The 13117-nt window shown below is 33.3% G+C and overlaps 1 protein-coding gene across 1 annotated transcript; it reads left to right on the forward strand.

Annotated features, from left to right (window-relative positions):
- Positions 1 to 1917: 1917 nt before the first annotated feature.
- Positions 1918 to 2448, forward strand: LOC126889451 (uncharacterized). Its single transcript, XM_050657765.1, has one exon. The coding sequence runs from the start codon at positions 1918 to 1920 to the stop codon at positions 2446 to 2448; it is 531 nt and encodes a 176-aa protein (XP_050513722.1).
- Positions 2449 to 13117: the final 10669 nt, after the last annotated feature.

A 13117-nucleotide genomic window follows, 5' to 3' on the forward strand; every position in this document is an offset into this window, starting at 1 on the left:
GGAGTTATATTGGCGGTCGGAGGGACCGGCGCACAGATCGCCTAAGTTAATTATCTCACCTTTAGTACCATCCTTGTATTATAAGCTTTCTTTTGACACCTCATTTGTCATTCTACCTGGTATAATGACGGAGGAGTTATATTCGCGGTCGGAGGGACCGACGGAAAGACAGCCTAGGTCAAATATCTCACCTTTAGTACCATCCTAGGATTATCAGCTTTCATTTGACACCTCATTTGTCATTCTACCTGGTATAATGACGGATAAGTTATATTCGCGGTCGGAGGGACCGAGTCACAGACCGCCTAAGTCAAATATCTCACCTTTAGTACCATCCTTGTATTATAAGCTTTCTTTTGACACCTCATTTGTCATTCTACCTGGTATAATGACGGAGGAGTTATATTTGCGGTCGGAGGGACCGACGGAAAGACAGCCTAGGTCAAATATCTCACCGTTAGTACCATCCTTGGATTATATGCTTTCATTTGACACCTCATTTGTCATTCTACCTGGTATAATGATGGAGGAGTTATATTCGCGGTCGTAAAGACCGACAGACAGACCGCCAAGGTCAAATATCTCACCTTTAGTACCATCCTTGGATTATCAGCTTTCATTTGATACCTCATTTGTCATTCTAGCTGGTATATTGACGGAGGAGTTGTGGTTACAGACAGACGGACAGACGGACGTGGATAATACAAAGTTTTCACATTTTTTCAAAATTGGGTGAAAACAATAAAACATGATGCCAGACTGATTTCTTTATGAAAATAATATATACATTCTCAAATTGTCTATTTTTCGTTGTGAATAATATTGTATTCAACAGTGATGCCAAATTTCTGATGCCAAAATGATTGATAATGAAAGTGGGATATACGTTTTCATGTATATAACGGCAGCGACAAAACGGTAAAACACTGAACTAAATGTATATAATATTTTCACTGTACGATCATTTTTGACTCAAACATTTTATGGAATAAACTTATATAACTTAATAAAAGGTAAACAAGGAAAGCTGATATATTAAAGTAACATCAAGGAATCAAATCTCTAACTACCGAGCTGATTAGACTTCTGGTAGCAAGTACAGGAATAAAGTTATTAAGGTAGTGTAAAGTGGCATCGATATACAGATGCCACTTTGCAAGACGATGCCAAATCGATGGTAAATGCATAATGTATCGATGCCAAATTGATAGTAGGATGTATATATATATATATATATATATATATATATATATATATATATATATATCTATTCAAAAAAATTTTCCCAGCCCGAAATGGTGGATGTGTGAATTGTTCGTAGGGGGATTTTTCCACATTCTCTATTTCATCTATTTTATATATATATATAGATATATATATATATATATATATATATATATATATATAAATACTTTTTTCTTTTTGGGTGTGGTAGTCAAAATAAAATAGGGCTGTGCTAAGGCGTACTATTTATTCTATTCCAAGCTTTCGGAGGCAATTTCCTCCTTTTTCAAGGTTCTACAAAGAAATTACTTGCTAAGTACTCAAAAAGAAATACAAAGTTTTAACTTACCAAGAATGCTAGATTAAGCAAAAAACCGACATACGTTGAAAACGAACTGATTAAATAAAACATTTAAAGTAGTTAAAAAGTTAAAAAAACACTGATTTTATAATTAAAAAATATGAAAACGACATGATGCATGTCGTCTTAAGTCTGGATCAAACCATTTCACGAACAGAAAGAGAGTCAAAAAGCGAGATTTACTGTTTAAATAAGTAGATCCTGACTATCTCCAACATGATTTAAACATTCTACGCAATATTTTTGTGGAAAACTCATATCCTCCAAGACTGATTAATAAATTGATTTGCAATGTTCCCTTTGTCAATAGGAACATTCTCACTGCTAGTACCATGTCACAACCACGGCCTTTAGCTCAGAGTAACTCGGCGCAGACTAGTGTGTACTTTTATGCCCTTCCTTACATTCCGAAACAAACTATTGAACTTAGTAAAATTTTCAAGGAATTTAAAAACATCAAAATAGCTAACAAAAACATCAAAACTATACGTCAGTTATACAGTAAAATCAAACAACCTTTAACTACATTAGAATGCACAGATGTGGTTTACCGCATTGAATGTACTGAATGTCCAGCATCATATATAGGTGAAACCGGAAGAAACTTGTCTAGTCGAATAATCTCACATAAAAGCGACTGTAGATTAAATAAACCTACGTGTGCTTTGGCAGAGCATACAATCAATCTAGACCATAAGATCGATTTCAACAATGCTAAAATATTAGCCAGAGAAAGTAATAAATTCAAAAGAACGTTCCTGGAGATGGTACATATCAGCAAGAGTGATGACAACAATCTTAATAAGAGATCTGAGATCCAGAATCTTAGTAAAATTTATAACTATATATTGACTTTCGACTAGTCTGATTCTGCATCTTAGTAATCTCTTTTAATTTTCTTATTTATTTGATCAAGTTAATTATTAGTTCAGTATATTTTTTCTTAACATATTTGCTAAATACTGTTTTCTTTTTGATGAATAATAAAAACTTTTTTCAAATTTCCCGCTCAAATTAAGTTGGTATTACAGTTGGTAGTATTTGCAATCCGTTACAACTGCCTTTCATAGATATTACTTTTAAAAGTGTTTTCATAACTTCTACTTATTTAAACAGTAAATCTCGCTTTTTGACTCTCTTTCTGTTCGTGAAATGGTTTGATCCAGACTTAAGACGACATGCATCATGTCGTTTTCATATTTTTTAATTATAAAATCAGTGTTTTTTAACTTTTTAACTACTTTAAATGTTTTATTTAATAAGTTCGTTTTCAACGTATGTCGGTTTTTTGCTTAATATAGCATTCTTGGTAAGTTAAAACTTTGTATTTCTTTTTGAGTACTTAGCAAGTAATTTCTTTGTAGAACCTTGAAAAAGGAGGAAATTGCCTCCGAAAGCTTGGAATAGAATAAATAGTACGCCTTAGCACAGCCCTATTTTATTTTGACTACCACACCCAACAAGAAAAAAGTATTTATATATTTTTTCCAAACTAGTCAAAAAACTTGGACTACCTTTTTTTACTATATATATATATATATATATATATATATATATATATATATATATATATATATATATATATATATATTATATATATAAAATGATGTTGGATAATCGAGTACAAATATAAAAATAAATAAACAAAATTATTGGCTAATACTCGTAAAGTGAATGTGAATTTAGTTAATATATAAAATGATGAAGGGTCATCATTCCATACATTTCTGTGCAACTATATACACCGGTGTTTCGGCCTATTTGGGCCTCGTCAGTATAGTGTAGCAAGTTAAAAAAGTTGTTTGTTAACTTGTAAAAGGATTACTACAGGAGCAAGGTTACCATTTTTGGTCAGATTGTTAGAAGACCCGCAGTCGCAAGGCTACAACTAACATTGCCAAGGAGGTAAGGCTACCTGAGGAAATGAAAAGCCATAACGTTATTAAATAAAATGATGTTGGATAATCGAGTACAAATATAAAAATAAATAAGCAAAATTATTGGCTAATACTCGTAAAGTGAATGTGAATTTAGTTGGAAATATATAAAATGATGAAGGGTCATCATTCCATACATTTCTGTGCAACTATATACACCGGTATTTCGGCCTAATTGGGCCTCGTCAGTATAGTGTAGCAAGTTAAAAAAGTTGTTTGTTAACTTGTAAAAGGATTACTACAGGAGCAAGGTTACCATTTTTGGTCAGATTGTTAGAAGACCCGCAGTCGCAAGGCTACAACTAACATTGCCAAGGAGGTAAGGCTACCTGAGGAAATGAAAAGCCATAACGTTATTAACCCATTAACCACCAAGCAAAGAAATACTGCAATAATATGTAATATATTTGATTAACTAGAGTAAAATAAACTTAAACATTCGTAAAAAAAATTTTTTACACTTTGATAATGGCAGGTGTCACAACAACAAAATGGTTCGTTTTCGAACCTTTGGCGGAAATGAGATATAAAAATTGAAATACACAATTTTATTTGTTGTGAAAAGTCTCAAAACATTTAGAGTGTAAATGGACCTGGAAGTTTTCATAAACAAAAATAATATGGTTAGAACATTGCCTACACCTTCTTCAGCTTCTTTGTCAAAAATGAAGACGAACGGCCCTCTATCCTTTTTAGAAATTATTTTAGATATTTGAAGTTTACACTTTCCAATCCTGTATCTTGCACTGTGCCAGTTGCATAAATTCGACGAATCGACATATTGTCTACTGTCTACAACACTATACATCCTCCCTTATGGAGCCCCCCCTCCCCAACCTAGATTATAACAAAACTGAATACCAGAATGCCAGTCTTTCTAAAGGTACGTATCCACTATGTTCGTAATATTGGACAACCGAGGCACTGCCGCACGGTCTTTGGCGCACTGTTGCACGGTCCGGGAGCGCCAACCATCCACTATGTTCAGGAACCTCTTGCACTCCGCGCTCCCTGCAACTGCTCCAATCGATACGGTATGCGTTCCTCTACATATAAACCGACACCAATTGGAACGCCGAGACGGAGCGCGCACTGTTGCACGGTCCGGGAGTGCCTACCATTCACTATGTTTACAAACCTTTTGCGCTCCGCGCTCCCTGCAACTGCTCCCATCTACATGCATGCGCTCCTCTACATATAAACCGCCACCTATTGGACCGTTGAGGCGGAGCGCACACAGTTGCATCGTCCGAGAGCGCCAACCATCCACTATGTTCACGAACTTCTTGCGCTCCGCGCTCCCTGCAACTGCTCCAATCGATACGGTATGCGCTCCCTTACATATAAACCGCCCCAGATTGGAGCGCCGAGGCAGAGTGCGCAAAATTGCACAGCCCGGGAGCGCCAAACGTGTCCACTATGTGGAGCAGTTGCAGGAGCTCGGAGTGAAAGCATAGTGGATACGTGTTTTTACACATAATAAAGAAATATCCCAACAAATTACTGCATGTGCATCACCTTGAACTTATTCCTGATCAGACAGGATTATATGTCGACTTCCGCCAATGGTTCGTTATCGAACCATTATTTTCAAACACGAGATTTGATGACTCAGAAATTATTTTTTTTGTATTATTATAACAATTGGTGTACAAATAGGTTAAAAAAATAATGTTTTAATTTATTTGACCACAAAAGTGTTATGCCGATAAAATTACTACAGTAAAAATAAAGTTGCGTCGAAGTATTGAAAATGTCGGACATTTAGAAAATATTTTTGTGATGAAAGCATGAGTTTGGAAATTAAACAAAATTAAATTTAGTTACACTTATATCTTCTGGTTGCTTAAAAAATACAAAGATTTAAAAAAAATTAACGAATTGCCAAAAAAAATTCTACAAAAAAATGGTGCGTTTTCGCACCTTTGGCGCTAAATGGGTTAAATAAAATGATGTTGGATAATCGAGTACAAATATAAAAATAAATAAGCAAAATTATTGGCTAATACTCGTAAAGTGAATGTGAATTTAGTTGGAAATATATAAAATGATGAAGGGTCATCATTCCATACATTTCTGTGCAACTATATACACCGGTGTTTCGGCCTATTTGGGCCTCGTCAGTATAGTGTAGCAAGTTAAAAAAGTTGTTTGTTAACTTGTAAAAGGATTACTACAGGAGCAAGGTTACCATTTTTGGTCAGATTGTTAGAAGACCCGCAGTCGCAAGGCTACAACTAACATTGCCAAGGAGGTAAGGCTACCTGTGGAAATGAAAAACCATAACGTTATTAAATAAAATGATGTTGGATAATCGAGTACAAATATAAAAATAAATAAGCAAAATTATTGGCTAATACTCGTAAAGTGAATGTGAATTTAGTTGGAAATATATAAAATGATGAAATATATAAAATACTTGCTACACTATACTGACGAGGCCCAAATAGGCCGAAACACCGGTGTATATAGTTGCACAGAAATGTATGGAATGATGACCCTTCATCATTTTATATATTTCCAACTAAATTCACATTCACTTTACGAGTATTAGCCAATAATCTTGCTTATTTATTTTTATATTTGTACTCGATTATCCAACATCATTTTATTTAATAACGTTATGGCTTTTCATTTCCTCAGGTAGCCTTACCTTCTTGGCAATGTTAGTTGTAGCCTTGCGACTGCGGGTCTTCTAACAATCTGACCAAAAATGGTAACCTTGCTCCTGTAGTAATCCTTTTACAAGTTAACAAACAACTTTTTTAACTTGCTACACTATACTGACGAGGCCCAAATAGGCCGAAACACCGGTGTATATAGTTGCACAGAAATGTATGGAATGATGACCCTTCATCATTTTATATATTTCCAACTAAATTCACATTCACTTTACGAGTATTAGCCAATAATTTTGCTTATTTATTTTTATATTTGTACTCGATTATCCAACATCATTTTATTTAATAACGTTATGGCTTTTCATTTCCTCAGGTAGCCTTACCTCCTTGGCAATGTTAGTTGTAGCCTTGCGACTGCGGGTCTTCTAACAATCTGACCAAAAATGGTAACCTTGCTCCTGTAGTAATCCTTTTACACAAGTTAACAAACAACTTTTTTAACTTGCTACACTATACTGACGAGGCCCAAATAGGCCGAAACACCGGTGTATATAGTTGCACAGAAATGTATGGAATGATGACCCTTCATCATTTTATATATTTCCAACTAAATTCACATTCACTTTACGAGTATTAGCCAATAATTTTGCTTATTTATTTTTATATTTGTACTCGATTATCCAACATCATTTTATTTAATAACGTTATGGCTTTTCATTTCCTCAGGTAGCCTTACCTCCTTGGCAATGTTAGTTGTAGCCTTGCGACTGCGGGTCTTCTAACAATCTGACCAAAAATGGTAACCTTGCTCCTGTAGTAATCCTTTTACAAGTTAACAAACAACTTTTTTAACTTGCTACACTATACTGACGAGGCCCAAATAGGCCGAAACACCGGTGTATATAGTTGCACAGAAATGTATGGAATGATGACCCTTCATCATTTTATATATTTCCAACTAAATTGACATTCACTTTACGAGTATTAGCCAATAATTTTGCTTATTTATATATATATATATATATATATATATATATATATATATATATATATATATATATATATATATATATATTGTTATGATCTGCTTTTTATTAATTTTATATTAATTATTATTTATTTGATTAATTATTTAATTGTCGCAAATCATACATAAAAATTGAATAAAAAATCTCAGTCTCAGGGTGCCTTTTTATACTATTAAAAAAAATCCAATTTATCTCACGTTATACTTATCATCTCTCGTGGGTTCAGTATCTCTTAGTTGATCCTAATTGGGATAAAATAGGGAAAAGAAATAAAGCAAAGTATTAAAATAAAAATACAGAATTGTCTTTTTTTTATCAAAATCAATACTCTGAAATCTATCGAATCTAAAAACCTGTGGACACAGATGTTCGAATGAAATTTTTACCACTTAAATTCATTATAGTTAAAAAAAAAACAATTTATCGGTTTGTTCCCGATGACTTTGGTAAAACAAACTAAACAAAACAAATTTAGGTATTCGCAAGATTACCTATATTTACTATTTACTTTTTTAAATATTGGAATTTTAATTCATATGCTTTTTACTCAAAAATTTAGTTTCTGAACATAAAAATCTCTTTCACATAAATTGACTGACCTTTTGCTTCACTCACTCTAATGTCTTCTCGTGACACAAAACAGCTCTCCCTCGTTGACTATGTTAAAGGTTACTCATCAAAGCCTCTCTCCGTTGTCCAGCTTCAAAACTATCAGCATACCAGCACCAATTCTCCAACAAGCCGGGTCTCTTTTGACACGTACTCGATTCAAACAAAACTCCAAAAATTCTCTGCTCTCCTTCTCACAATAATACAGAATCAAAGAGGTATTTCGTCTCAATTTGATCTGTCTCTCGTTCCGCTTTTCAACACTATTCTCCACTATCAAACAGCCACTGGTATCTGCTAACTATTTATCCACTAACACGTCGAACCGCTCCTTAGCGATGCCAAAAACATAATGAATTCTTTTTCAAACTCCTCAATCATTGTAACTACTTTTTCCCTTCCACATTGCCAAGCATCAGAAACCTCGACTTTTCCATTCGACAAACAAAACAGTCATTTTCAAAATTATTCCGACAATCCTAATTACTTTCGGAAAAACTCTCCAACATATACTCGTGTTGAAATAAAGATATTAAAATTCCAACTTTTTTTTTCAATTATCAATTTCGAGAAATTTATAATTACCTATACCCTAAACAATCTTTTTCCATTTTAAATCTACATATATCGTTATTTTCACTTTAATTATTCACAAAAGTCTTTAATGGTTCATCGGAAAGCTCATTAAAAGAGAAATCTACTTACATCCAAACTACATTCCAAGAAATATCTACAGCTTAATATACAGGGTGTATCAAATTTATGTGCCCGCGTTATTTAAAAAAAAATTAATTCAATTTTTATTTTGCTTTTGATTGATAAAATTGAAAACACAATAACATCCCCGCCTTGTTTTGAAATAAAATCAGTATTAATAAGTGCAACCAAAATATGATTTTCTCTCGACAACAACACTTTTCTATTGTGTCAAAATATGGAGTCCCACCTGAAAAACAATTGCTTTCTCTTTCCCAGAGTCTGTACTTAGATGGGATAGGGTAAGTTTTCGATCGAAAATTTCCTAAGTCTTTAGTCTCAAATGAATTTTCATACTTTTTGGCTACTCTGTTTTCTTCATTTATTAAATTTTCACATTCCCTCAATATTACACGCAGTTCCTTCTCCTTTTCTTCTCCACATATCAATTCTCTTTCTTTCTCCTCCGATTCTCTACACATGTTTATTGTGTATTCTGTCTTCTCCATTTTGCATATTTTTTCTTTAAATACCGCAGTCTCAATTGTATCTTTTCCGCTTCCTTTTTCTATTCTGATCTCTTCTTCTTCTGGGCTCATCTCATCTTTTGAGGAATCCCAAGCTTCATTTTCCTGTGTCAATCTTCTTTCTTCCTTTTCTTTTTCTGGGCTCATCTCTTTTTTCGAGGAATTCCAAACTTCATTTTCTTTTATCCATCTTCTTTCTTCATTTTCTTCTTCTGGGCTCATCTCTTTTTTCGAGGAATCGCAATCTTCATTTTCTTTTATCCATCTTCTTTCTTCTTTTTCTTCTTCTGGACTCATCTCTTTTTTCGAGGAATTCCAATCGTCAATTTCCTTTGTCACTCTTTTTTCTTCTTTTCCTTCTTCTGGGCTCATCTCCTTTTTTGAGGAAACCCAGGCTTCATTGTTTTTATTTATCTTCTGTTGCTTTCTCCTCTTTCTTCTCTGTCCTTGCTTCATTGCCAAATTCATTTCCATTGTTTGTTTTTTGTCTGCATTATCCTTTTTTCGTTTCTCCTGTTCCTTGTCCATTTCCAGAATGTTCGGTTCTTCTTCTTTTCCATCTGTGATTTTCATCGTGTTATTTTTGAAATCTATCACCACATGTTTTTCTGACAACTCATCCACTCCTACGATCATATCATGAATCATGTTTGGCATTATAACACATTGTAGTGCATAAAATTTCTTCCCCAATCGAACCTTTATTCGTATTCCTTCATTTATTGTTGCCTAAGTCCGTTTATTTGCGCCCACTAAATTTACCCTGGGAATTTTGTAAATCAAATTCGTCAAATCAACCTCTTCTATTAATTTCCTGTTAATCAAAGTAATTTCTGACCCAGTATCAATCATAATTTTAATCGGTTTCTCATTTATAAAACCATCTACAAATTTTAAATTATATCCACTTCCTTTATCATTATTTCCTGCTAATTTAAGAAATTCCTTTGGGTGACAAAAATTTCCTGTTTGTTCTTTTGTTTTTAGTGAGCGCCTTCGTGAAAAAACGATTGCTGTTCTTCTTCGCTTCTTCTTTCATCGCTTTGTCTCTCATCCTCATTTTCGCCTATTTGCGTATTGTTTACCGCTCTTCTATTTTCTCTCGGTCTGTTGGACCCGTATCGGTTTCCACGATTTTCCTGTTCATTCCTTCTATTATCATTTCTGTCTCCTTGATTTGTGCGGGTGTTATTTCTATTCTGGTTTTCTCGGTATCTGTCTTCGTTCCATTGCCGATTTCTTTGTTCATAGTTTCCTCTTCCATTGTCTCTATTTTCGTTTTCACTCCTCGGAATAAATTCTCTTCTTGTATAGTCTCTCCTAAAGTTTTGTCTTCTATCTCTATGGTCTTGATTTTCGCGTTGTCTATAATTTTCTCGCGATCTTCTTATTTCTCTTTCCCTCATTTTTGCTTTTCGTATTTGTAAAAATTGGCACAAACTGTCGATATCTTTGTAGTTTTGTAACGTTATGTGATCTTCTAAGGTATAGTCAAAATGTCTGGCTATTAGTTCTACTATCTGTTCGGACGAATAATTGTAGTGTAGGTGTTTTGCATTGTTGTATAATTGTAGCGCGTATGTTTGTTCTGAAATACCCATTCTATCATGGTACCTCCCATTTTGCAATTCCTTGTTTATTTCTAGCTGTTGTATTTTTCCCCAGGAATAACTCAGGAACTTTTGTTCGAATTTATGCCAATTGTCCAATTCTTCTTCTTTGCTATCGAACCATAAACTTGCCTCATCTTTAAGATTGTTCCTTATCGTTTCTTTGGCTGTCTCGAAGTTACCGATGTGTCGTATTTTCTTTTTTAAAGTGTTTATGAAAATTACTGGGTGTAATTTTTTTACATCCCCGCCAAATCTTATTTTCACATCCTCTGTACTATGGATAATCGTTTCCCTTCTTTCTCCGGAATTTTGTTGATTCTTGATTTCCTCCATTTGTCTTTCTATTTCTCGTCTGTCCTCTTGTAAAGCATTTTCAAATTTGGTTTCCAAATTTTCTAGTTCCTTTTTCTGGCAATTTTTTATCTCCTTTATTTTGATTTTGATTTCTTTAATCTCTATCTCCTGTTTCTCGCTCTTTTCTGCAGTATCTTCGATTTTTTTAATCATTTCCTTTTTTATACTCGCTATATTTCTGTTGTTTTCTTCTATCGCTTGTTTTGTTTCCTGTTGATTGCCATCCATTTTTTGCTGTGTTTCATCCATTTTTTTATCCACTTTATCCATTTTCTTTGATGTTTCTTCCATTTTTTGTTCCATTTTTTGTTGTGATTCATCCATTTTTTGATTTGTTTCTCTTTGATTGTCATCCAGTTTTTGTGACTGGAGTTGCATCAGTTGGAATAGTTTATCTATTCCTGATAATTCCTGATTTTCTGCTGCCATGATTGTTGTTTCGAAAATGTCTTCTTGTTCTATAAGTTCTTCTTGTTCCAAATGTTCTTCTTGTTTTTTGTTTTCTTTGCTTTTGCTTCTGGTTGTTATCGACATGTAGTTAAAATTTATCCCCGCCTAATATGAAATTCGAAAATACCTTGTATGCTGTCGAGACGAAAATTTTTCTCTCCCCAAATATAATCAATTTATCCCACAAATTTTTAAATATTTCAAATCTCAAATTAATCAAAAATAAAATAAATATGTAAAAACTGTACCTAGATAAAAAAAATTAAGTCAAACAAATATTTCAAAATTTTTAAATATATCAACTTTTTCCGACGGGCAAATAAATTTTCCTTCACCTGTTTTTCGTTTCATATTCCCTTCAAATTCACAACCAGAGATACTTTAATGCCCTAACGTTGGCTCGCCATGTTGTTATGATCTGCTTTTTATTAATTTTATATTAATTATTAGTTATTTGATTAATTATTTAATTGTCGCAAATCATACATAAAAATTGAATAAAAAATCTCAGGGTGCCTTTTTATACTATTAAAAAAAATCCAAATTATCTCACGTTATACTTATCTTCTCTCGTGGGTTCAGTATCTCTTAGTTGATCCTAATCGGGATAAAATAGGGAAAAGAAATAAACCAAAATATTAAAATAAAAATACAGCATTGTCTTTTATTTATCAAAATCAATACTCTGAAATCTATCGAATCTAAAAACCTGTGGACACAGATGTCCGAATGAAATTTTTACCCCTTAAATTTATTATAGTTAAAAAAAACAATTTATCGGTTTGTTCCCGATGACTTTGGTAAAACAAACTAAACAAAACAAATTTATGTATTCGCAAGATTATCTATATTTACTATTTACTTTTTTAAATATTGGAATTTTAATTCATATGCTTTTTACTCAAAAATTTAGTTTCCGAACATAAAAATCTCTTTCACATAAATTGACTGACCTTTTGCTTCACTCACTCTAATGTCTTCTCGTGACACAAAACAGCTCTCCCTCGTTGACTATGTTAAAGGCTACTCATCAAATCCTCTCTCCGTTGTCCAGCTTCAAAACTATCAGCATACCGGCACCAATTCTCCAACAAGCCGGGTCTCTTTTGACACGTACTCTATTCAAACAAAACTCCAAAAATTCTCTGCTCCCCTTCTCACAATAATACAGAATCAAAGAGGTATTTCGTCTCAATTTGATCTGTCTCTCGTTCCACTTTTCAACACTATTCTCCACTATCAAACAGCCACTGGTATCTGCTAACTATCTATCCACTAACACGTCGAACCGCTCCTTAGCGATGCCAAAAACATAATGAATTTTTTTTCAAACTCCTCAATCATTCCAACTACTTTTCCCCTTCCACATTGCCAAGCATCAGAAACCTCGACTTTTCCATTCGACAAACAAAACAGTCATTTTCAAAATTATTCCGACAATCCTAATTACTTTCGGAGAAACTCTCCAACATATACTCGTGTTGAAATAAAGATATTAAAATCCCAACTTTCTTTTCAATTATCAATTTCGAGAAATTTATAGTTACCTATACCCTAAACAATCTTTTTCCATTTTAAATCTAAATACATCGTTATTTTCACTTTAATTATTCACAAAAGTCTTTAATGGTTCATCAGAAAGCTCATTAAAAGAGAAATCTACTTACATCCAAACTACATTCTAAGAAATATCTACA

The sequence above is a fragment of the Diabrotica virgifera genome, chromosome 8 (genome assembly GCF_917563875.1).
Source record: "Diabrotica virgifera virgifera chromosome 8, PGI_DIABVI_V3a".
NCBI lineage: Eukaryota > Metazoa > Arthropoda > Insecta > Coleoptera > Chrysomelidae > Diabrotica > Diabrotica virgifera.